Source organism: Budorcas taxicolor, chromosome 1 (genome assembly GCF_023091745.1).
Source record: "Budorcas taxicolor isolate Tak-1 chromosome 1, Takin1.1, whole genome shotgun sequence".
In the NCBI taxonomy this organism is placed as follows: Eukaryota; Metazoa; Chordata; class Mammalia; order Artiodactyla; family Bovidae; genus Budorcas; species Budorcas taxicolor.
The window spans coordinates 122113566-122141048 of NC_068910.1; the positions used below are offsets into that span (position 1 = coordinate 122113566).

A 27483-nucleotide genomic window follows, 5' to 3' on the forward strand; every position below is an offset into this window, starting at 1 on the left:
CTCACAAAGAATTGTTTTGACCATTCAGGTCATTCAGTCCAGAAAGCTCCAAAAATACATCTCCTAAACCTGCTGCCTATAACTGTTACTGCCTGAGCTGGTCCCCAACGTGTGTCTTCCTTTCTAGTGTCACTCATGCCAATAGAATTAGACCAAGTTTGATCCCAGAAGTAAAGGACAGTTTCTCTCTTTGATCAGGGAAAATGGTGAGGTGTGAGCCCTCACCCTAGAGCACTTGCTGTTCCCTCTCAAAAGCTATGTGGTGGGTACTTTATCAGGACAACGGACAGCCTCAGCTGGAAGGGGGCTGAGCTCTCGCAGGGCTGTGCCGTTCATGCCCCAAATCGCATGTAGGGGCACAGCGTCTCTGCACACCATCACTGCCGCCATCTTGAATGTCAGTGTCGGACGCAGCAGTTTTGTGAGGAGCTCTGGCCTGAAGCGCTGGCGGCAAGGCTTCTGCACGTGGCACCCTATAGGCAAGTGAAACGATAGGAAGCACTGAGTAAAGAAAAAAGGTTAGAACTTATTTTATTATCTATTTTTATTCCCCAGGATTGTTAAGGGGCTTTATTAGTTACAAATCTCTCCTCTGTCTTGTTCTGCTCCTCCTTCTTGAGGGGTACTGAGGGGCAAAGGTCCATATCCCATAACTAGTTCCTCCCGATTTGGTGCTATGGTTGGCGTAACTGTGGGGAGAGGAGCAGAACTTCTCCCAGCCTTTAGATAAGTTTGGTTATCACCAGGCCAGAGCTCAACTGTTCATGTCCCTGAGCACCACCATTTGGAATTTCATAATTAGGCATGGCTCACATATTAGCAGGGAAGATACTGGTCATTAAGGGGCCCAGGAAAGACAAAAACCAAGTGAGGCTATGCAGGGTTTGTTTTTCCCTATTCCAAATTTGTTTAGTCAAATTAGACTGAAGAGTTTAACGTGGAGCCTGGTGTCACTGTCACTGGTCACCGTTGCCACAGTTGCTGTTACCTTTTTTATGGTGACAGTATGATGTATGCTTTCTATACAAGGTCACTAGCACCCTTAGGAGTGCAATGATTCCTGTAATTAATAGTCCTTTACTGTTTCGGGTTGAGTGTGACAAATCCAACAATCAGTGAAGTTCTATCTGTCCTAAATATCCCTGGTCATACTTTTTTGTTTTTTGGAAGCAAAGCTTCAAGTCAGAGGGAGGTTCAAACAAGTCATCAAAACATTGCCTCAGGTTGTGTCTCTGAAGGTTTGGGTTTGGGGGCCCTCTTTCACTCGAGTATGATGTGCCCTCAGAGTGATCCCCTGCAACCTCAAGGCAGAGGGGGAGATTAGGATCACGAGGTGGTATCCATTCCACTTGGGAGTAAGCTGATCTTGTGGGCTGCCTATTTTCCAGGTTTTTAGCTTCATCCAGTCTCCTGGCCAGAAAGGATGGTGGGCCAAGTTAGTGGGTGCAGGCAGCACCTGGTTACCATATTCCATGTTTTCCTCTACCTGGAGGGCATATTGAATTATTCCATTTCAAGAGGGTTAAAGCGTCCTTTCTATCAGGCTTGGAGAATGAGTCCACCACATAAGTTCAGATACACTTTATTCCTTGGGACTAACCACATATGGAGCAGGGCAATTGAGAGTAACTTAATCTAATTTTCTTGAGTCTCCTGGCATAGTTTGGTTAAAGTTCATTTTAAGGTCTGATTGGATCTCTCTACTTTCCCCAATGATTGAGGTCTCCAGGCTGAGTGCAAGGTCCATTTTATGCCCAGGGTACTTGTTATCCCTTTTGTCACTTGAGACATGAATATTGAAGCATTATCAGTTTGTAGGGATCTTGGGAGCCCAAACCTGGATATTATCTCTTTCAGTAATAATTGAGCCACTTTGGCTGCCATTTCAGTTCTAGTGGGGAACACTTCTACTCACCCTGAAAATGTATCCACTAGAACCAGGAGATACCTGAAGTTGCCCAGTCAATCTGCCAGTCTTTCCCAGGATATGTCCCTCTAGTCAGATGGATCTTATGTGGAGGCCTCTGGTGTGTCTGATGTTAGGGCTGTTCATTGTACAGATGGAGCATGTCTCAACTCTCCAATTGATTACACGTCATGTCAGGAGTTACCAGGATCTCAACTGAACAAAGACCCAGTTCGATCCCCGGGTAGGGAAGATCCTCTGGAGAAGGAAATGGCAACCCACTCCAGTATTCTTGCCTGGAAAATCCCATGGGAGGAGCCCGGTAGGCTACAGTCCATGGGGTCGCAAAGAGTCGGACACGACTGAGCAACTTGACTTGACTTCACTTGCTTCCTTTAGTGCGTTCCCTGATAAGCTTCCCTGATGGCTTGACAAGCTGCAGTTTTGGGAAAGAAATATTGCTCACATTCATTAACTAGCCATTCAGGGTCTTCTAGATCTCTTTCGAAGCCTGTTTCTGGGCTTTGTCTAATCATTCCTTTATGTAGACTGGGAAGTAATTGGTTGGATCTGGCCTCTTAGGTAGGACCTGAGCTCTAAGACTGAGGTGTGGGCTATCAGCTCAGCCTTTGTGCAAAAGTCCCTAGGAGGTAGGCTTTGTGCCTCCATGACTTGGGTTTGGGAAGTCACTGCATATCCCACTAATCCTTTTCCCTCTTTCATAAAACTGCTCCCATCTGTGAACCATTATGCATCAGTGTTTGGAAAAGTCTCACTTCTCAGGTTGGGGCAACTGGAATAGATCATGCATGTGGTTTCTTTACAATCATGCTCCATCCAGGACCTCCATTTCTATGGGTAGCAGGGTGATAGGATCTAACATGTAACAAATTTTTATGGTAGCCACTGTCTTGGAGAAGAAAATGGCAACCCAATCCAGTATTCTTGCTTGGAGAATCCCATGGATGGAGAAGCCTGGTGGGCTACAGTCCACGGGGTCGCAAAGAGTTGGACACAACTGAGCGACTTCACTCACTCACTCACTCACTGTGTTGTCTAAAAACAGGTTGAGTATGGCAAAGCCAGTGCAATATTGTGGAGTAATTAGCCTCCAATTAAAATAGATAAATTTATATTTTAAAAAATAAAATTAAAATTAAAAAAATAAAATAAAAACACAGGTTGAACTTCAATTGACCTTCCAGGGGACAGGCATCTGTTCCCTTAGAACTGAGCCTTGTATTGAGTGCATATAGTGACTGGCTGACCAAATGTTAACTTTCAGCCTCCGTTAGCAGGGTTGTAATTGTTGTTACTGCCCATAGGCAATGAGGCCATCGCTTAGCAGTCGGAGCTAACTGTTTAGAGAAATAAACAACCAGTGCAGTAAGGAGTCCATTGCTGACTTTTTCTTTCAGTTCATGACAAGGTTATACAGCGATTGAGAAGAGCGTTAAGAAATTTTTTCAGCAATTTGTCACAATAATTTTAATTTTCCTGAAGCTATTCAAAAAAAGAGAGGGGTTTATACTTTGAGTATTCATCCATTAGCAGTGAGAATTTTAAAAAACTTTTTTTTTTTTACTTCAGGTAGTTTGAGGAACACTATCCTCACTTGCGGTTTTCCAGTTGCCCAAGCAATGCTCTTAATCTGTAATTATGTGATGATTAATTCTGACCTTCCAATTAGCAATGCCTAGAGTGAAACATCAAGTACAATGTCCAATAAAAATAATCCATCACTGAATATCAGTATAATTTTTGTTTCTGTTAATTTTGAAATTTTCTCATTTTAATTTTTACAATCATATAGGTTTAGAAAGAAAATATTACCTTCAATTTATATGTGATTTTACTGAGTTCAGAGATAATGTGCCCTCTCAGAGATGGCAAGCTGAAGAGGGCCAGGAGAGGGTAGAAAGATTGTTTACTGAGTTAGTGATGTTGAAGAAATTGCTTAATCTCTCTGAGGTTTACTTTCCTTATCTGAAGCAAACAGATAGTAATACTTACCTTGCAACTTGAAGGCTCCACACAAAAAAAAAAAAAGAGAGAGAGAGAGAGAGAGAGAAAGTGGTAATCACTTTAAAAATTGTATTATTTGTCCTTGTCAAAGATCTCTTCATTAGAACTACAGGTAAAATGATGGTATCTCACAAAAGTAGGAGTTTTTTCAGGGCCTGGCACTAATCAAATTTTCAATAAATATTAGTGGGATAAATGACTAAATGAACAAACATCAATTTTTTCTTCTGTACTGAATCCTTTCTGATGCTCAGAGAACTTAACCAAGAAGAACATAATCCCACCAATTCTGTTCTCTATTATTATGTCACTTACTATTTCTGGGACTGTGTCCAAAGATACTTGGATTTTGGATACTCAGCTTTGCAATCTTCAAACTCATTTTAATTAAAGAACTCATTTTTCCAAACTAAGTTTTACCCAGAGCTCCATTTTTAAAGCAAACAATAAATATCCTGGTGACAGAAACAATGTGGTTTGATTCCTGACTTACTTAGCCTCCCTTGGGCCTCACGATAGCCTCTGAGACACCTTCTTAGATCCCTAGGGCACAGGCTGAAAACCACTGCCTTTCTAATAGTGGGTGGTATGAACACTTGGCAGTAGAAGCAGGATTAACCAAAGTGATCAGACTGGCAAGAATTCTGTAAGTTAGAAAAAAATAAAAGGCAAGTTTATAGATGTTTAGCAGCATAATTATCTCTCCTGAAAATCTCTAAAAAGTGATGGCCCAAAATCAATTATTACATTTACCTTTGAAAGTCCAACCTATAGTGAGTCACCCATAACCTTCCTTTGTTTCACCCAATTATGCTTGCTATTTGCTTTAAGAGAAGTGCAAAATTTCCTGTTGAGTACTGTGGTTTTAGTTGTTTGGTTGATTTCGTGACCATCCAGGGGTCAGCTTTACTGGAATTCAAAAACAGGAAAACACAAGAAACCAATGAAGAAGTTACAAAGCTCTTGATAATCTTTGGACCTTACAAGGGTCAGGTAGTTGGAAATACTGATCTAATGAATCAGAAGAAGTGTACTTTTGGAGAAGTAAAATGAGATCTCTTCAGCAAAAAATATTTGAAAGAACATGTTGTAACCTCAGGTTAGGTTCCGGACAAGACATCAAAGGCCCCAGGAAATTTCCCTTGGCTACAGCGGTTGGTACTGCATGGGGAGGTTGGGCAAATGAAGACTCTGAAAAGGCAGAGTCCCAAGGGCTCATCCACAATTCAGAGTGGGTTCATATTCCTCTTAGGTCAACTGTCAAGATGAGGAGTTTAGTTTTAGCCTTGTTGAATTCATACAGAATGTGGGGGTATGTAATTCATTCAAGAAAGTGCCAAAAGGTTGAAAGAATCTTTTCACAGCCATTTGTTCTAAACTTCCTGTCCAAATTCTCTTGTCTGCATGGTAACAGATGCCCCTTATGTGCTGCCGGTTAGTAGTGTTTGAATTAGCAACTACTGCACCATGGTACTGTCATTCCATTCGTCCTCCATCATACATTTCTCTCTCTCTCTTTAATTGAAGAACCTTTAATATACACATTGGAAGGTTTTAATCTCACTGTAGACATTTTTTGGGTCCTGGAGAGAATGCAGTAGGTGTGTAGGAAGACACAAAATATTCTAAGAAACCTAAGAAACCATCTCTTTAACGTCTGAGATAGTAGTTACGATTGATTTCATTTTTCCTCTGCCCCAAATGATCTTTTTTCTTCAAATTGTGTGGATTTGTACACCTTAGAGCAAAGCTGTACAAAATGACTTGTGGATCATAGAGGATCCTGCTGTGATTTATGTCTGAGAGTGTTTTGCCTACGTTCTCCTCTAGGAGTTTTATAGTTTCTGGTCTTACATTTAGATCTTTAATCCATTTTGAGTTTATTTTTGTGTGAGGTGTTAGAAAGTGATCTAGTTTCATTCTTTTACAAGTGGTTGACCAGTTTTCCCAGCACCACTTGTTAAAGAGATTGTCTTTACTCCATTGTATATTCTTGCCTCCTTTGTCAAAGATAAGGTGTCCATATGTGTGTGGATTTATCTCTGGGCTTTCTATTTTGTTCCATTGATCTATATTTCTGTCTTTGTGCCAGTACCATACTGTCTTGATGACTGTGGCTTTGTAGTAGAGCCTGAAGTCAGGCAAGTTGATTCCTCCAGTTCCATTCTTCTTTCTCAAGATTGCTTTGGCTATTCGAGGTTTTTTGTATTTCCATACAAATCTTGAAATTATTTGTTCTAGTTCTGTGAAAAATATGGCTGGTAGCTTGATAGGGATTGCATTGAAAAGCAAAAATAAACAAATGGGATCTAATTAAAATTAAAAGCTTCTGCACAACAAAGGAAAATATAAGCAAGGTTAAAAGACAGCCTTCTGAATGGGAGAAAATAATAGCAAATGAAGCAACTGACAAACAACTAATCTCAAAAATATACAAGCAACTTATGCAGCTCAATTCCAGGAAAATAAACGACCCAATCAAAAAATGGGCCAAAGAACTAAATAGACATTTCTCCAAAGAAGACATACGGATGGCTAACAAACACATGAAAAGATGCTCAACATCACTCATTATTAGAGAAATGCAAATCAAAACCACAATGAGGTACCACTTCACACCAGTCAGAATGGCTGCGATCCAAAAATCTGCAAGCAATAAATGCTGGAGAGGGTGTGGAGAAAAGGGAACCCTCCTACACTGTTGGTGGGAATGCAAACTAGTACAGCCACTATGGAGAACAGTGTGGAGATTCCTTTAAAAATTGCAAATAGAACTACCTTATGACCCAGCAATCCCACTGCTGGGCATACACACCGAGGAAACCAGAATTGAAAGAGACACATGTACCCCAATGTTCATCGCAGCACTGTTTATAATAGCCAGGACATGGAAACAACCTAGATGTCCATCAGCAGATGAATGGATAAGAAAGCTGTGGTACATATACACAATGGAGTATTACTCAGCCGTTAAAAAGAATACATTTGAATCAGTTCTGATGAGATGGATGAAACTGGAGCCGATCATACAGAGTGAAGTAAGCCAGAAAGAAAAACACCAATACAGTATACTAACACATATATATGGAATTTAGAAAGATGGCAACGACGACCCTGTATGCAAGACAGCAAAAAAGACACAGATGTGTATAACGGACTTTTGGACTCAGAGGGAGAGGGTGAGGGTGGGATGATTTGGTAGAATGGCATTGTAACATGTATACTATCATGTAAGAATTGAATCACCAGTCTATGTCTGATGCAGGATACAGCATGCTTGGGGCTGGTGCATGGGGATGACCCAGAGAGATGTTATGGGGAGGGAGGTGGGAGGGGGGTTCATATTGGGAACGCATGTACACCCGTGGTGGATTCATGTCATTGTATGGCAAAACCAATACAGTATTGTAAAGTAAAATAAAGTAAAAATAAAAATTAAAAAAAAAAAGAAAAGAAAACCAAAAAAAAAAAAAAAAAAACCAAAATGACTTGTGACATAGAGACAGATAATACAGGAGTTCATGATTGCCACATGACTTTCATCTAGAATAATCTCAGTGCAATTTGCAAGATCAGTATCACCTTCTAGCCATGGGTTATAAGTTAAATAATAACACATTTGCAATAGCCATTTAGAGAAAGATAACTTCAACATTTCAGATACAAACTCTAAAATCATATGTCTGAACATCAACTCTGATGTTAGTAAAGAAATTTGGCAAATACATCCTTGATTTGAAGCCATATAATATTTCATTAAGACTCTGAGGGGCTGGGGACTATTTTTTTTTCCACCTCATACGTAAGCAAAATTTAGTCCCAGAAATGTTAATGGCTGTTGTAACTTCTGTTACTAGATCCCAAATTTCCATATTACTGACTCTTGAACTAGCCATTAAGTCAAGCCTTTATTCTACTGGGATTCTTTGCAGAAGTAAGATTTTCCACAGTCTTTCATAGCACTCAATTTTCTATGCCCACATACAGAATCAAAAAGCAGGTAAAATTAGACATACTCTAGGTCTAAGAAAATTGAGCCTGTTTTCAGTATGTGGGAATTTCCAAACCAAGTCTATACTGTTCATGCATTTTCTGCTACCCTTAATATTAAGTTTTGAGGAGAAGATATTTTAAATTATAATATTAGTTGTCTCTTTGGATTATTCTTATTTCAACTAGAAGAACTTTAAACTTCATGTGGACTCAATAGAGACTCCAGATGTTGCTAGCTGTGTCATTGGGAGTGTTACAATTTTTAAATCATTTGCTTTTGATTACCTCCCTGGAAGAGGTAACATGGGGTGAGAGTGAGAGATGTGTGGGTCACAGGATCATGATAAAACGTTCATTTCCGTATGGACAGCCAGAAAATGGACACTGGGAAAAAGTGATAAATTGCTTGATGGAATATCTTTTTTTTTTTTTTTGATGGAATGTCTTTTGTGGAAGCATTGTGTCTGTTGGGCATTTAGTAACATGAGAGGAAGCCCACTCAGGTGGAACGGAGAAGAAATCCTTAAAGATCATGTCTGATTTATTTTCATTCTCCTAGGCCAAGGGACAGAGCCCAAAAGGGAAGAAACAAACTGAGGTTTCCTCCACTAGAGTGAAGCAACTCATGTTGCAAATTATGCTACAAATTATTTATTACCATGGTATAAAAAGATTTGTGTACTTTTGATGAAAGCCTAGGATGGGCTTGAGATCACAGGGGGGTGAAATCTTTGGTATTCCTATTGACCTTTATGCTCCCCTCCTTTGAATCATAGTCTCTAAATCCAAGAAGATACATTTTACCAAAACTGACTCATCTTGAATGATAATGGGTATGAACCCCAAATTATGACTTTCTAATGGCTTTTCACAGCCATTACTAAAAATATAATAGTTGTATTATATTGCCAAACTAACCAGGGTTTATACTGTTAGATTTCAGTTTGTAATACGAACATTATGATCAGAAGTTTTTTCATGAAAGACAATATTCTTCCTATAACTTAACTTCAAAAAGTATTCAGATATCACAGTTGTCTATGTGTAGTTACTTTAGTGGCTTAGGGTCCCAGATTAATTACAGCAAGATCAAAAGTTTGATCTCAGAAGGTCTTTCTCAATTCCATGTCATTGTCAGGGTAAGAGTGCTTGGCCCTAAACTATGTTGTTTTTGCATCGTTATAGATGAACAGTCCTATAATCAATGCCCATAATTCTGGCTAGAGGTTTTACTTATGGATTCATTCAACAAATATTTGTTGAGCAATATGCTCCATACTATGCCCAGTACAGGGGATTAGAAGACAAATAAGAAGAAAGGAAACAAATATTTGAGAGGATAGGCTGTCCCAGACATTGTACCAACCAATTTACATGTAAGAGGTCTTAACAATGTACACATTGCCATCCCATTGATATTTTTTCTTTAAAAATAAAAGTCATTATTTTGAAAGTTAAAAGAATAATATATGATCATTATAAAGAGTATGGAAAATATAAAAAGATACAAAAAAGATTAATGTCATCCATAATTACAATCGCTAGAGGAAATTAACTTGGGGAATCTTTTGTATGTGTGAATTAAGACTGTTCTGTGTTTGAAAAACTGTAGTGTGTTTTGAGGAGACTTTTTTTTGGCAGAGTTGCTGAAGGGCATTAGAAACTAAGGCCTTAATGCTAACTTTGCTGTTTGTATTCACCCTCAGCTAGACAACTGCTCATCTTCCTTTAAATCTAAGGACATACTTCTTTTGGGAGTTCTTCCCTTACATTCCTCCCACATATTCAGCCACAAGTCAGGTTCCCCATTCTCTGCTCTGGGGCACCTCAACTTCTTCTATGTAGCGCTATCATGATTGTAACAAACAATCAGCTCCTATTCATTTAATGTACACTTCTCTTTTATTTATTATTATATCTTCACTCCCTAACAAAGTGTCAGGTATATAAAATATTCTTTGGATTAACTGAATGAATGAAAGGTTATGGTATAAAGATATTTTGGTTTTATAGGCATAAAACTTATGTCTTTGGTATAAAGACATAAAGGTTTTATAGGCATTCTGTCAGGACCAGAGGCTGTGAAAATAGGCTAGGAGCCACTGCTCTAAACTCGCATGCATACATTCATGGGGCAGAGTGTATGTCAAGATGAGCAGCAATATGACACAATATGAAACCTTGGGAAAGAGAATAAAGAATATGCCAATGAACCTAATTTACATAATGGAGTAATTTTTGAAATCAGTTTTTTAATTGTTTCCTTTTCCTGTTGATATATACTACAACTTCCAAGACATAGATATTCTCATCTGTACACAAATACACACACATAAAGATATAAAATTAACATTTAAAAATTATATTTAAGAATGCTTAAAGATTTTCAAATGCAAGAGTATCTGAAAATAATATTGTGACAGTCATAATCTCATACAGTCCATCAAATACTTTACCAACAGCAACATAGAGAACCTAGAGATATGGGATAGAATAAATTTCTTATGTGAGAAACACTTAGGATATTTGTTTTTAAGTATTCTTTAAAAGAACACTTTTGAGCAAATACTTTCTTGTGAAATCTTTTGCTTTTTGGCTGCTTTCTAAACCAGATGAGAAGTATCAACTGGGAGGCCTAAAGCCTGCTGCTGTTCTGCCCTCCCTACTGTCGTTTGCCTTAGCCTTCTTCACACTTTGTGAGTTTAAGAAGTGTCAGAACCAGCAGAGCCGTTGCAGTTGCCTGGTCCAGCTCCATTGTTTTGCAGTTGAGGAAAACATAGGGATGATGCTAAGCACTCATACTAATTGCTAGCAACTAGAACTCAGGCCTCTGGAGTCCCTGTCCCTTCAGTGTCCTTTGCCTGAATCACACAGGCTTCCAGGACAAGCTGTCTTTGTACGTGTTTCAGGAAAGGAGGGTGAAGCAATGTCCAGAATTTGAGACTGACTAGTCTCTTATGTGACTGTGGCCACCGTAAGGCCAAGGACCTATGAATTTTACAAAATCCATGAATTTTAAAAAGCCAAAGAGAGTACAAAGTCCTAGCACAGAAATGAGCAGACCTGCAGTACTGCTAAGTATCTGCGAAAGAGCTTCGTACAGCTTGATGGACCTCAGATCTGTAGTCACTATTCTGAAATGAAAAAACAAAGTTACAGGACAGGGACTTGGAATGACGTTAACTCATTATTTAAGTTGAATTTATAGAATTGGAGCTTCACCAAATTAACTTTTGGAGAGTATATTTTTCACCTTTATAGAGTCATTTAAGAATATCTGCAATAATAAAAGTAATATTAGACGAAAAGAGAAGACCTCCTCACATGTGTACCACTCCCATTAAATTCATAAAAGAAGACAAGATACAGAAGCCGCACTTTGAAAAGAAGCAGTTGGATCATTTTACCATTTCAATTACATCCTGTGGGATTTGAGATACAGTTGGAACTCTTGTAAAACATGCAAATGACTATAGGTTCACCACATATGACCTAATGAAAATGAATATATGTGAAAATAAGGTAGCCTATGATGAACAGCGATGCACTGAACTAGGTTCTCCGGTGCTGAGGAAACGTGGAGAGCAGACTTGCATCTTTCTGTGAAGTAAAAATAGAGTTGAGGCTGGGCCATGTGCCTGGCCAGCTCAGCCCTGGAACTCAGCGCATCTGGGCTCTTGCTTTACAGAGAAAAGCAAGGAATAATATAATCCTCAGTCTCTGGCCACAGAGATCTTCAAACTCATTCTCAGTCTGTCAGGGTGCTAATCTGTTTTGAACATTCAGTCCTTCTTTCCAGAGTAACCTGGCCTTCCTCCAAATTGCCAGCACAGCCTGACTTCTGTGTCCCTTCAGCTGGAATTCTCTTGCACATACATCTGGCTGCCTGCTTTGTTTGTTTCCCCATTAATTTAGAAGTTGCTTAACAAAAGTCTGACCCTTGGATATGATATTGGCCTATAATTTTCCTTTCTGTGTTGTATCTTTTTCTGGTTTTGATATTGGGGTGATGGTGGCCTCATAGAATGAGTTCAGACATATTCTTCCTCTTCAACTTTTTGGAATAGTTTCAGAAAAATGGGTGTTAACTCTTCTCTAAATGTTTGATAGAATCCGCCTGTGAAGCCACTAGTCCTGGATTTTTGTTTGTTGGGGGTTTTAAAATCACAGATTCAATTTCAGTACTTGTGATCAATCTGTTCGTATTTTCTATTTCTTCCTGTCTCAAATTTTGGGAGATTGTACCTTTCTAAGAATTTGTCCATTTCTTCCAGGTTGTCCACTTTATTGGCATATAGTTGCCTGTAGTAGTCTCTCATGATCCTTTATATTTCTGTGTCAGTTGTAACTTCTCTTTTTTCATTTCTGATTTTATTGATTTGAGCCCTCTTCCTTTTTTCCACAGCTGCCCACCACCCCTTCACCCACCGCCCCCAACCTGCCACCCCAGGAGATCCTCCAAGATTCCTATAAAGTCACTGCTTTTGCCCTTGTCTGTGGTGTGCCTAAGACCTTGTGTACATCCTCAAGAGTGGATCTCTGTGTCCCCTAGTCCCATGGAGCTCCTGTGATCAAGCCCCACTGGCCTTCAAGGCCAAATGCTCTGGGGGCTCCTCTTCCCAATACCATACCCTCAGACTGGGGAGCCTGCATGGGGCTCAGAGCTCTCACTCCTGTGGGAGAAATTCTGCAATATGATTATTCTCCATTTTGTTGATTGTCCATCTGGGTGATATGGAGTTTATGTTGCAGGTGTACCCCTGGTTTCTTCTTCATGTCTTTGGATGTAGAATATCTTTTTATTTTTTTGTAGATTCCAGTCTTTCTTATGGATGGTTGTTCAGCAGTTAGTTGTGATTTTGGTATGCTTTGTTGTGTATATTGATAGATTGGTGGTCTGCTTCACTTTACTCTGTGGTCTTCACTTCAGTCAGTTCAGTCACTCAGTCATGTCTGACTCTTTGTGGCCCCATGGACTGCAGCATGCCAGGCTTCCCTGTCCATCACCAACTCCTGGAGCTTACACAAACTCATGTCCATCAAGTCAGTGATGCCATCCAACCATCTCATCCTCTGTCATCCCCTTCTCCTCCCACCTTCAATCTTTCCCAGCATCTGGGTCTTTTCAAATGAGTCAGTTCTTCACATAAGGTGGCCAAAGTATTGGAGTTTCAGCTTCATCATCAGTCCTTCCATTGAATATTCAGGACTGATTTCCTTTAGGATGGACTGGTTGGATCTCCTTGCAGTCCAAGGGACTCTCAAGAGTCTTCTCCAACACCACAGTTCAAAATCTCCAATTCTTCGGTGCTCAGCTTTCTTTATAGTTCAACTCTCATGTCCATACATGACTACTGGAAAAACCATAGCTTTGACTAGATGGACCTAGATATGTATCTATATAAGGAAAGCTGGATTCTACAGTTCAGTTCAGTTCAGTTCAGGTGCTCAGTCATGTCTGACTCTTTGCAACCCCATTAGCTGCAGCATGCCAGGCCTCCCAGTCCATCACCAACTCCTGGAGTCCACCCAAACCCATGTCCATGAATAGGGGGTTATTGTACTTTCTCTAAGGTCACCTAAAACTATGGCTCCAATACAGACCTTGAGGAAGTGAGGGTTGTGGGAACAAAGAGTAAGAGAAGAAGATGATGTAAAAGAAACTCATTTACATGATCTATATTTAGTCTCTCATATGATTGCAACCCATATAGAATGAGGCCTGGTTAGTCTTACTTTGAAACCAGGTGCAACCAAAACATTTAAATTACATCACTGTGACTCAGAGAGCTTTCAAGAATCTACTCGATCCTTTGTTGTGATTTTCTTAAAGCTTTCTAAAAATCCTCTTTAGGCATCTTCTCTTCTCCTCAAGTTTCATATCACTAAGGCACCTTTCTTCAAAATTTAATGAATAAAATCCTCCATCTAGTTATATGTTGACAGATTAAAGAACAGGTTAAAGATACAGAGAGGATCCTTCATGTACATTATCTTACGGTATAACTTGATGAATACTTATTGTTCTAAGTGCTGTGGGTACAAAAATAAATACGACACAACCCTTTCCTATTGACGATGAAACTGGCAGAGCAGGCAACATGATTAAGGGAGGCTGTATAGCTGGTAGTAAAGACATCTGAGCTAGACCTAGGACTATCTAACTTTTGCATCATTGTTCTCTAGTTGTCTATCCAAGAGCTTGTTTTTCACAGATTGAAAAAAATTGAGCCATTTAGAGAACAAAAACAAAATATTTCTAGTTATACCCAATTAAATCCTTAAACTAGCTTAAAAATAAGTTACAGCCAACTGGAACTGGACATAGCTTTCTATATAGCATCTTTACTCAGCTAAGCCTGTATCCAATAGAACTTTCTGAAAAGATGAAAATGTTCAGTGCTGTTCAATATGGTAATCACTAGCCACAAGCAGCTACTGAGCCTTTGAAATATGGTTAGTACAACTGAGGAACTGAATAATTAATCTTTTCATATTTTAATGAATTTAAATTTAAATAGCTACCTGAGGCTTTATCATGTGGCAGCATTGGGGAATAACATGAGAATTTTCCATTTTTTAGTGGAGGAGAATATTCTTAACAGATAGAAAAGATATTTCACCTGCTTTAGTATTTTGTGGCTTGGAGGTAAAAGTTTAGTAGAAAGAGAAACAGACACATAAAATGCTGACAGGCAGAGCCCAGAAGGATGCAGCCTTTTACAAAACAAAATACATGAATGAAAATGGCCATCCTATTTGCTGATCACTGGTAGCAAACAGAGACAGTTATACTTGTGCCTGAGGGGCAAATAAGCTTGTGCTTATAGAAATCTGAAACAGTTTGCTTATTTTTATCTATTCAAGCCTAGACATACAACTGAATACTAATAAACTCTGTGGCCTAAAATTACCTGGTTGAATGTGGGAGGGAGAGAATTTACTCTTTTTCTCCTCTTAATAAGAGACAAGCAAACAGGAAACCTTAACTCTTTGGCCAGTACACACCAAGTAAATATTTCAGCCCTTAAAGATTCAGGTGTCTGCTCAACAGGTGGCAAAATGTTCTTTCTTACTTCTCATAATCCTCTGACTTGTATGTGGTAATATCTATGGGTTTTTCTAATAAAACACAGCTGCTTTTTCATATTTATCTTGCATTTCCACACTATTAAAATATCTAAACTGCTCAGTGTGATAAAATTCCATCATTAGCTATGCTCCTGCACTGAGTCTTCCCAGGAAATTTGGTGACCAGGGTCCTGATAGTTTAATATAAAATAGAAGTTTATAATGGAATCACTGGGTTTTAATTCCAGTAGCGCACTCTGATACCATCAAGCAGAGGGCATTCAGAGGCCAAGACTCATGAAGCTCTCAGGATGTCATAATTTTCTCCCCTAATTGTAAGGAATTACTCTAGAGGTACAAGACACAACATACAGTAATACAGAGGTGTTGTGCTTAGTCACTCAGTTGTGTCCGACTCTTGTCAACCCCATGGACTGTAGCCCGCCAGGCTCCTCTGTCCATGGAGATTGTCCAGGCAAGAATATTGGAGTAGGTTGCCATGCTCACCTCCATGGGATCTTCTCAACCCCGAGATTGAACCCAGGTCTCCCGCACTGCAGGCATATTCTTTACCATCTGAACCACCAGAAAAACCCAATACAAAGGTAGCAGGATGTGAATGTTGAAAAGGGAAGTTATTCCATGTTTTAATATGGAAACAACACTACCTGTTTCCTGTTTTTCCTTGCTTCTCTGCATTGGGAGGAGTGATTCAACCCATTCTAGGATGGAGGGAACTTTGTCCTCCATCTGTTCTCATCACTTTCCACCCTTAAGAAGGAAAGCAAACATTTCTCCTTCCCCCTAGGAAGAGTCTAATGACTAAGCCTTCCTACCCTGGAGAGAGAAACTAGTGTTTAGTTGCTAGTAAATTGGGCTCTGAACTTTATGGCTATTAAAGATTATTGTATGAAAGAAAAGTAAATAGTATAGGTCCTTTGGGCTTGATAGAGAGTCTAGGGCTGGAGCTCTGGAAAGTACTAAAATTAGGAGGTAGAGGCAAGAGGAAAAGGAGTCATTGGATGGGGAGAATTGTCTGGGAAAAGGATGAGCTGGAAGGGGTAGAGAAAAGGGGCGCTGACCTGGAAATAGAGGATGAATAATTGGAAAATAGTACTAACTATGAGAAGAATCATAGTCCTCTCCATCTTCCACCCAGTGTTTGCATAAATGAGAATCATCCCAAAAGCTGTATCTAGGACGTCAGGGGGAATTTTTCTCCATTTGTACCAAAAACTCACTAAATTGACTTCCCAGTAGAAACAACAACCATTCTTGCCACTAAATTTTTCTTTGTTATTTGAAGTGACAGTATATGGACTATCTTGCCGCTCTATCTATCCCAGGACACCTTAAGCCCAAGGGGCTTAAGTCATGAGTCTGTGAGTCATGGGGAGGCATTTTAACTTTACTTGGGAGGGATGAATTGTACAAAGTTACTTCCCAAGCTGAGACATTAACTTTTAAGTGGAAAGCTCTACAATATAAGTAGACTGGATCACTGAATGCCTCTCTAGTATCCCTCTCCTATCTTCTCCAAAAAGATTCCAAATAGTTATTAGGTATCAATTACTCCATCTCTTTTCAATCCATGTTACTTAGGGAAAACTGACCTTATCTCCAGTCAGGGATGAGTTCTTACTAATTAACATGGAAAGGACATTTAGTTCATGATTGGAAGAGATGCTGTTACTCTCTCCTGCTGAACATGTATAAAGAAACACATCACTCTGATTCTTAATGACGCCATTCTATAAACACAAGACAAACCAATCTTAGGTTGATGCAGATTGCTTTGACCCAGAGAGAGATGGAAAATATTTTCATGTTTGAAGACATGTTGAACCACTAAATCAGCCATTCCAGAAACACATTTTATCTATGGATTTATTCATTTCCTAATTATTTAAATAAATTTACTTGGAGTCATCTAGCATTTGGAGCTGAAAACTGGCATTTAAACCTTATTAGAAGAATTCAGGAAATTGATAAAGAAGCTTCTTTATTAAAATAAAACCCAGAACTTTCAATGATTAGCCAGAAATAAAAACAATTAAGTGTAAAAAAAAGGTGGGTAACTAATTGATACTTTCCCAAGGATCTCACCTTCTGCATGGAGTTCTCTGAGGTAAGACAGTGTAGCTACCACCACTTTGACCTGCTGCTAAGCAGCTTCAGTCATGTCCGACTCTGTGCAACCCCATAGATGGCAGCCCACCAAGGTCCCCCATCCCTGGGATTCTCCACCAGGCAACAACACTGGAGTGGGTTGCCATTTCCTTCTCCACTTTGACCTAGAGATATGTAAATTCCCTCTTAAGGTGAGATGTCAACACTGTCAGTCTCAAACTTTAAAGAAGACTTTGTTATATGCCTTGGGAGAAAAATAGGGAAATGAACCAAGAATATACCAATAAATAAAGTTTGACTTTTAAAGTGCATAATGATGCCATAGCTAGCTGGTGCCTGGGTCTGCAGACCTTATTCTGTTTCTTGTCCTAATATCTGAGCTGATCCAGCTTCATATGTGATCCAGCTCAGGTTTCTAACTTCTTCCCTATTAGCCTCATCGTGGATGGCACCACTGTAAACTCTGCCCACTGGAGTTCCTTCTTCGGCTTTTGATAAACTTCAGCATTAAGAGTTCTATTCAGAACTTACATCCATCTCTGGATGTGTTTCTCAAGTCTGACCCCAAGAACCCTCCACAAGAGAATCAACAAGGATGACTCTATAAAGAAGAGATTCCTGACCCTTCTGGAAAGGGATTATGATATGGTAAGTCTTGTGTGGCATCCAGGAATCTGCATTTAACCAATTTCCCAAGTGGTCATGATCAAAATGAAAATGGAAAACACTGTTCTAGAAATATCTTTAACTTTCCCCAAAATTAGCAGTGGCTATCAATTATGCCATCATGAAACAAACATCATATAAATACAGTTCCTCAAAAATGCATGCATGCATACATGCTCAGTTGCTCAATCATGTCTGACTCTTTGTGACTCCATGAGCTGTAATCTGCCAGGCTGCTCGGTCCATAGGATTCTCCAGGCAAGAATACTGGCTGCTGCTGCTGCTAAGTGGCTTCAGTCGTGTCCGACTCTGTGCGACCCCAGAGATGGCAGCCCACCAGGCTTCCCCATCCCTGGGATTCTCCAGGCAAGAATACTGGAGTGGGTTGCAATTTCCTCCTCCACAGAAATGCATATTTAGTGGTTATTTTGAACTTTCAAATCTATCTTTTAACTACAATTCTACAAACCATTTTCCATTTATTTTTTTCCTTAGGCCAATCCAAACATACACTTTTACCCAGAAGAATAGGTACAATACTACAGACTATTTATTTTATTCTTGCCCTTAAAGAATTCTAGTTGAGGTTCAAATATACATTTCTGTATAAGAAGAGAATGTCATAGGAAGAAACAAATAAAAACATATCTTTGAGACCAAATGTGGACTGTCAGTGAAAACAATTTTATTTTTTCAATAAACTCTAAAAATTGTTAAACACATTCAGCATGCTAACACATTAGCACTTAAAGATGACCAAAAATAAAAAAGAGAAGTATTTCGAGAAGTAACCCATCCACATGTCAAGGTCACTCCTACCCAAAACAGAATGAGAAAGTCCCTCCTGTTCCAGAATACCTTCTCCACCCATTTAGTCACCCATTGAGCCACCCACTGCTTTCCGTTTCCACATCACATTAATTTATTAACTTTAGGGCTGCTGTCACTTCAAACCATTATGTAGAAGGAGTAGCGTATTGTGAACTCTTTCACTAGAATGTATGTAACAATTACTTAGAATTACTGATGTAATAATACCCAGGTCAGAAAAGTTTCAGATATGTTTCAGTGGATAGGAAGTTGTCTTTAAGTTGGATTCTATTTATTTGAGGTCATATCAAATGAATCACAGGTAGGGCAATAGGGAAGTGAAACAGGGAAAGGAGAAAAGCAATATAGGGTTTGATAATAAGCAATTTATACTGTGTCAGCTGGAGCTTATCCCGCGGGGGACCTCAGAGTTTTCTCAACCAAGGCATAAGGAGCTGGGGTATTTATTCATTGACTCCACCATTGTTTGAGGGATGCTCCAGGGCATTATCTTCTCCAAACACTTCCAGTGTTCCACTTGTATGGATCTCAGTGACTTGAGACTCAGGGGCTTGAAGGAGAAATCAATCAGTACATAACAAACTGATGCATACTGAGGGTACATGGGCTGGGTTCCAGCAGTGTCTGCTGTAGTCTACCCTTTGCACGACTTGGATTCCCTTGGGTCCTGTGTTAAATTGACTCAGTCCCATCACTGATTCCTCAAGAAGGTGATTCATTAGAGCTTACAGATTTGAAAAAGACAACACTAGGTTGATAGGGCAAGATACAGACTCCACTGGTACAGTTGGTCCCAAAGTTGTTGTTAATAATCATCATCTCCATTCTCTACTACTTGTTAAGCAATTTGGCTTGTCTTGGTTGCTTGATGTGGTAGCCTAGAACTTCATCACTAAGGGGTCTGAGTCTAACCACACTTTTGTTAGACGTCGACACTGCTTAAATTGCCTATTTAAGATTATCACCATATATGAAATCAATAAAAAGTGATCCATTGGATTTCTTGAGTTCTAGAATATTTTCCTCTCTGCTAGAATTAGTATGAGCTATATCTCCTATCTCTGGATGGTAATCAGGACCAGTTACCCCTGCCATTATAGAACTCATTTTTTGCAGGTTGGTCAGCATGCTGCTAAGCTGCTGCTGCTAAGTCGCTTCAGTCGTGTCCGACTCTGTGCGACCCCAGAGACGGCAGCCCACCAGGCTCCCCCGTCCCTGGGATTCTCCAGGCAAGAACACTGGTGTGGGTTGCCATTTCCTTCTCCAGTGCGTGAAAGTGAAAAGTGAAAGTGAAGTTGCTCAGTCATGTCTGACTCTTCACGACCCCATTAACTGCAGCCTACCAGGCTCTTTCGGCCATGGGATTTTCCAGGCAAGAGTACTGGAGTGGGGTGCTATCGCCTTTTCCTGGTCAGCATGAGAAGTCCAAAATGATGATGTGGAAGTCATAACATTAGAATAGGGAATCTCAGAGAGAGGACTGAGGAGTCCTGGAAGTTCGTAAGATTATATTTCAGGGGTCTCATGAGGTTGACTATTTCCAACTACATATCCCTAAGAAACCATATTTTTTTCATAAGCTTCAACTGAAACATCATTTCACAATAGTTTGAGTGCTGAAGCAGATGTGAGAATCCACCTGTCTTCTATTAAATCAGAGATTTTCAAAGATATAAAAGAATGCCATTTTACCATTCCTTTTTTTTCCTTAGGGAATATTTGTTCTTAATTGAAATGTGTCATTCACTTAAACATGTAATGGGTTTGCAACTGTTATTTTTTAATACATTAATAAATACTATTAAAATTCTTTAGTGGGCAAAGAATCTGAACATACATTTTTCTTGAAAAGACATACAGATGGCCAGGAGACACATGAAAAGATGTTCAACATCACTAAGCATCAAGGAAATGCAAATCAAAACTAAGATGAGATATTGCCTCCTACCTATTAGAATGGTTTTTGTAAAAAGACAACAAATGACAAGTGCTGGTGAGGATATGGAGAAAAGGAAACTCTTAGGTACTGTTGGTAGGAATGTAAATTGGCCTTGGAAAGGAGATCATCTTGCTAGTCAACAGCAGCACCATCATCCCCTAGCAAAGTGCTCTAGCAACTGTGGACAAGGAATGTTGCCTGCCATTACAGTAAACAAAAAATATTGTCTACCATCCCAGTTCTTCAAATCATTAGACACTGCAGCTGCCATTGACAGTACACCCTGAGGAGAATTTAGGATGGAGAAAAACAGAAAGCATGCTATGCTTTAGATACTGGCCCTAGATAATTAAGATCCATAGTTAAGGGATAATTTCAGTGAGCCCAGATTCTTGAGTCTTTCTGTATGTAAAAAAGAAAATCATTAATTTGAGATGTTTGTTCTTGTGATAAGCAGTAATCTTTTTATGTGCAACTACATTTTTTTGTTCCAGCCAGCCCCAAACTCCTATATATCTTGGCTTCTCCCTTACCTCTTAAGAGCTGTTTCTCTGAGCCCTTTGAGCGGCTGTCTTCCAGGTTACAATCTTCAGTAAGATTCCTGAATAAAACTTAACTCAAGAAGGGGCTTAAGATAGCAGAATAGGAGTACATGGCACTCATCCCCCAACAAACACATCATGTTGAATAATTCTCATGGAAAACTAACTGGAAACTGGCACAAGAATTCCTGTACAACCAAAGCTGTAAGAATGACCTCCATGTACCCGGGTAGAATGGGGGAAAAAGGGCATTTGGTCAGGAGCTGTGCCTCTGTGAGGGATCAGTAAGGAAGAGAAATTAACATAAGGCATTAACAGGAGAAAAATGAAAGTTTAATAGCATATATACTTATGTATGTGGAAGAGACCCAGGAAAACTGAGTAACTCTCCAAAATGGTTGAAGCCAACACTGTAAATGCCATCTTCAGCTAAAGAAAAAAAGATATTGGGGGTAGGGAGGTAATTATGGAAGATTACCAGTACTTTGGCCACCTCATGCAAAGAGTTGACTCATTGGAAAAGACTCTGATGCTGGGAGGGATTGGGGGCAGGAGGAGAAGGGGACGACAGAGGATGAGATAGCTGGATGACATCACGGACTCGATGGACGTGAGTCTGAGTGAACTCCGGGAGATGGTGATGGACAGGGAGGCCTGGCGTGATTCATGGGGTCACAAAGAGTCGGACATGACTGAGTGACTGAACTGAACTGAACTGAACCAGGAAAAGCATAGTAAACAAGGTAGAATTTAAACTCATACCTTCTCCATTGGTAACACTTTCTACAAATGTAGATTTCCTCCTCTTCCTAGTTCTTAGGAAAGGGCAATTTCTCAGTTTCCAGAGCTTCACTTATATCTCTTTTTTCTTAGATAACCAGCTTAGAATACTCAGTGTTGTGACAAAAAAGGCATATTTGGGGTGTAGCAAAATCTGTTCCCCTTCATTAGATATATATGTTGTAAACACTACATCCCATGGCTTGTCTTTTTGCTTTCTTTTTAAGAGCAAATGTTTTAAATTTTGATGAAGTCTAATTTTATAATTTTTTCATTGTTTATGCTCTTTGAAGTCAGTCTGAGAAATCTTTGCATGCTCCAAGGTAGCAGAACTTTTCTCCTGTGTTTCTTCTTGATGTTGTATAACTTTAGATTTTATATTTAGGCCTTTGATTCATTTCAGGTTTATTTTTGTGTATGTCATGAGGTAAAGATTGATGTTTATTATTTTTTCTTTTACTGATATTCAGCACCAATTTTTTGAAAAGATTTTTTTCCTCAGTAAATCCCCTTGGCACCTTTGTAATAAAGCAATCAACCATGTATGTGTGTCTATTTCCAGATTATTCTGCTCCATATCTATATTAGTCAATGCCAAATTGTCTTGATTACTGCAGCTTTATAGTAAGTCTTGAAATCAAGTAGGGTCAGTCCCCCAACTTTGTGCTCTCTTTTAATAAATTGCTTAGGTTATTTTAGTTCTTTTGCACTTCCATATATAATTTTGAATTAGGTCTCCAGTTTCTACAAAAAAGTTTTGTAGAATTTTTATTGGTCTTCCATTGGCAAATTTGGGGGTATATGAAAGCTTACTGATTTCAATCTTCTAAATCATAATCATGGTATACATCTCTATTTGTTAGTTGCTCAGTCATGTCCAGCTCTGTGACCCCATGGACTGTAGCCTGCCAGGCTCCTCTGTCCATGAAATTCTGCAGGCAAGAATACTGGAGTGGGTAGCCATTCCCTTCTCCAGGGTATTGTCCCAACCCAGGGATCGAACTCCAATCTCCTGCACTGACGGTAGATTCTTTACCATTTGATCCACTGAGGAAGCCTACATCTCTATTTAGGTCCAAATTTCTCTTAGTGATGTACCATGTGTACTTGAAAATAATATGTATATTGTAGTTGCGTGTAGCAACAATATGTGTTGACAAGAAATTAGTCAGTTGATCTAAGAAAAAATTGGACGTTTTAATTCCAGTCAAATTGAGAAATATAACCCAGGTTAGCATTCCAGAAAGCTCTGAGAATTGTTCCATATATTAGAAGTCAAGGCACAGTTATATAAGGATTTAATATTTACAACAATGCCATGTGTTAGGTGGAATTATTTTACAAATGAGAAACTGAAGCTGAGAAAAGTAATGTCCTTCGATGAATAAAGACAAAGCCAAGATTCTAACCATAACAGCCGTTAGATCCTAGACTGGGAGCGGCTTTGTGGGATGGGTTTTGCCTGCCTCACAGACTCGTTTTCCACAAATGCTCTGTGGAGCATATCCCTCAGAAATCTAAATTCTGTTCCCAGACTGTCCATAAACTGGGTGATCAAGGAAGTGTCGTTCAGTCCAATTTCAACTCCCTGGCACCCAGGCAAGGACTGGAACAGGGTTCTCATGGGGACTCAGGATCACCTGTTGTGGGCCCTCAAGGGCAGGCTCCTGTGCCTGTCCTGGGTGCTCCTGAGCCTCACCCTTTAGGATGAGCAAGGGGAGGCTCTGCAGCATCCCTTTGACCTCACACTGCAGCTGGCTGGGCACAAACTGGCTGTGGAACAGCAAGGGTGGCTCAATTCATAGGGCCCAAGAGAAAGCGCTTAACTTCCATGTGAAAACTCAAGGCCCCAGGTGGCCTCCCTTGAGACTAATGTTCTTTTAGAGTGGACCATTTTTCTGGCTTACAGTATTCTTGGTTACAATTTATATTGACTCAGCTGCAAGCACTCTAGCTGACACAGCTGTGTTGTCAGCTGAAGACTGTTATAAATGTAATGATATATAAGCTTTGGTCTGGATCTATGTGGAAAATAAGTGAGCAAAAGCCCCCTCTTCAAAATTACATAGGAGCCACAAATCTACTGGTAGGAGACTATTACTAAACCTAGATGTCGTCTGCTGTTCGGTGCTTTACTAGCCAGGCTTCACATCGTGCCACTCAAGTCATTCCTTCTCACAAATACCCATTCTAGTAACTCATGCCCCTCCACCCTGCTTAAGACACATCTGTGAGGTCCACCGTGTGCAACAAGAGCACCTCTATTTTGTAACAAGGTAATTGAAGTCTAGACAGAAAGAGTAACTTGCCCCAGGAGAAGCCAGACCAGAACTCAGAGTAGGAAGTCCTTGCTGGGTGAACTTTGCAATATAGTATCGCATGGGAGGTGAGACTCTATGGCCAGTTCCTGTTGGCTTGCTTTCTTATTCATACTTTAAGGTGAGAACAGCAGGGATGTTCAACCTTTGAGAAATAAATACTCTTCTTTTTCTGAACTTTCTGGAGATCATGTGTTTGATTCCTGTGGCTTCTATAAATAATTATCACAAACTTACTGGCTGAAAGCAATGGACGTTCTTTCTCTGACAGTCGTGGAGGGGATAGTATGAAATCCAAGTGTTAGCAGCACTGATTTCTTCTGGAGGCTCTGAGAGGGAATCAGGTCCAGGTCTCTCTACTAGGTTCTGGTGGCCACCAGCAGTTGTCAGTGTTCTTGACTTGTAGATACCCCTCCAGTCTCTGCCCCTGCCTTCACATCACCTTCTCCACTGTGCATGTCTGTCCTCTGTGTTTTTCATAGAACACTTGTTACTGAATTTGGAGCCCACCCAGATAATTCAGGATAATATCTATATTTAAATATATATTTATATATCTAATATTTAAAACTGTTAAAATAATAACATCTGCAAAGACTTCTTTTCCAAATAAAATCATATTCACAGGGTATAGGGATAAAGACATATACATATCTTTTTTGGTGGCGTGTGGGCAGGTTTCACCCCACTACAGATCCCTTGTGTCCTATGCCTTTGAATGTGAATTATCTTGATCTTGCTATAGGCTGGAGCTGAGTAGAATACCAGAGTTTAAATTAATTTAAGTAAGAAAATGCTTATGGATTTTCTACTGAGTGAAAAGAAGTTAGGAGTTGATAACTTGTTTTTAAGTTACCAACTTAAAAAACTTGTTTTTTTAAGTAACCTCTTACTGCACACCTAACTGGAATCTACTAACAGGTATACAAGTAACTGTCCAGGTCACTAGTGGGGTACAAGTGCAGTAGCAGACATTATGCCATCATCCTCTTGGAAATGTAGTTAGCATATATGAGTAGTTTTGCTGCTGCTGCTGCTAAGTCGCTTCAGTTGTGTCCGACTCTGTGCGACCCCAGAGATGGCACCCCACCAGGCTCCCCCATCCCTGGGATTCTCCAGGCAAGAACACTGAGGGGGGTTGCTATTTCCTTCTCCAGTGCATGAAAGTGAAAAGTGAAAGTGAAGTCGCTCAGTCGTGTCCGACTCTTAGCGACCCCGTGGACTGCAGCCCACCAGGCTCCTCCGTCCGTGGGATTTTCCAGGCAAGAGTGCTGGAGTGACAACAACAAAAAGTCGCCTAAAATCCCGCTCACAGTTAAAGGAAATGCCGTCGTTTCCTTTGACTTTGGTGTGGACTCACAGTAATGTCACAGAGAGATCACATTACAGGAAATGAGCAGAGTTAAGACTTGTCAAACTTGACCCTTTGAAAGGATTTTGTGTGGTAGGTATCAGAACTTTGGCCAATTTCAACTCTCTGATTGCTGTGGCCACTCTTATAGGAATGTGGAGCTCAGAAAAACCATTCACTCTATTAAGTAATCAACATTGTAAATAATTCCCAAAAGGCATTATGTTTGAAGAATTTCGAAGAATCCAAAGAGGGGGCTCAATAAATGAGCTCTATAGAAAAATTGTTATTTTCAGTATTTCTTCTCATAAAGCTAACAAACCCCTAAAAACAAGGACCAGTTCCCATATGGCTATCCATTCTCTCCTTATCAAGAAGTCTCCCCATTTCAGTAGCATTTTCTATCAATAGGGATTTCAGGATTAATGCACTAAGCCAAGACCCTAAACCACCAGAATTTGTAAGGTCACCAAACAAATTGTTTTAAAAATAAAGAAGTGCTAAATGCTTTTAATTCCATTCCATATTTCATTCTGTTACCTCAGGTACGACATTTGGTGTATTTTTCTTCCTGTTATTTTGAACCTTCATTTCAGGAAGACTGTGCAATTTTATTGATATAAGCAGATGCTGTTCAATGTTTTCTTAATGTAGCAACTTCTGAAAAAGAGTGTTTGTGTGAACAGAAGAGAAGAAATAATAATTTATACCTTTATGGATGCATGCTCCTCAATTTTGCAGGAAACATTAGAAAAGGTTTAACTTATAATTCTGGAAGAGTAAATCTTAAAAGCAAGACTTAAGGAAAGCAGTGTGTTCTGCCACAGTTCTGCTGGCATGGGCCATAACTGAGATGAGAGCCTGGGACTTCTTGGTTTAAGCTTTGCAACAAGAGAAAGAGAGGCAGGGGTGGGAGTGGGGGGCTGGGAAGAGATGGGAAGAGGGAGAGAATATGAGTGAATGAACATGAATGAGAGAATCATTTGAGTTAAGTAAACGTCTGGCCTGATTCAAGCCCCAGCTTGCCAAAGCAGTCAGCCAAGGCTAGGTGTTTCAGAGAGAGGTATCAGGATGAATGAACCCACAAGCAAGATCTTGATTCAGATTCCAATTTAAAATTACATTTTCAGACATAAGAGGAGTGTGGCCTCCTGGTTGATTCTCCCTGCTGTTGTCATGACCAGTTATTCTGGTTCTCATACGTGCTTAATTGGTTGGTCGCATTCGGTTTAAGGACACAAATTCACTAGATGTTTATATCCTTAGAATAGTTGTGGGAAATCCAGGGCAGCGTTACGCCAGATGGGAAATTGCCTTATAGTTATCATTCTTTCTACAGCAATGCATTGCTTCCCCCTAGAGTAAATCTATCTATGCTCTTCACAGTCTCCCTTACAATTCTTTTTTTGCCCTTCTCTCATATATGCAAAAGGCTTCCAAATTGTGAAGATTTCTTTACTTAGGATGGTTTATCCCCAGGAAAAGTCATGAGAATATGGGGGACTTAGCCAGACTCTGACTACTTTTCCCATCTAGGGTATGTTCCAGACACCATCATTATACTTAAAGCCACAGGAGGAGCATTCTTATGCATGTGGCACTGCAGCTTTAGTTACTTAGTAACTCTTGACAATATATCTTTTCAAATGCTTAGTTTTCTTGCAACACTTTTCAGATGCTTTCATGCCCTCAGATTTGATTATTCGGCCCACAGAGTATCTGTTCCTTAGACCTGTCTGGGACCTTTGCTTTCAATCTCTTGTGTCTAAGGGAAAATCAGTAAGTCTTGGGCCGCAAGGAATGATTTCCTTTATCAAAAATTATCCTGCAGAAAATTGGAACAGGCTATCAACATCCCTCTCCTTATTGTATCTTGAGGTCCAAACTAGTCCACAGAGAATAAAACTTTTTAAAAGATCAAGCTGTAAGTG

General features: G+C 39.8%; 1 protein-coding gene across 1 annotated transcript in view; it reads right to left on the reverse strand.

Annotated features, from left to right (window-relative positions):
- Positions 1-255: 255 nt before the first annotated feature.
- LOC128052468 (cell surface glycoprotein CD200 receptor 1-like) overlaps positions 256-27483 on the reverse strand; it is a 114426-nt gene continuing 87198 nt past the window's right edge. The window contains exons 5-7 of the mRNA XM_052645043.1: positions 23583-23656; positions 21095-21172; positions 256-473 (exon numbers count right to left, since the gene is read on the reverse strand). Of these exons, the coding sequence (XP_052501003.1) occupies positions 256-473; positions 21095-21172; positions 23583-23656 (370 nt within the window). The remainder of the gene's footprint in view (positions 474-21094; positions 21173-23582; positions 23657-27483) is intronic.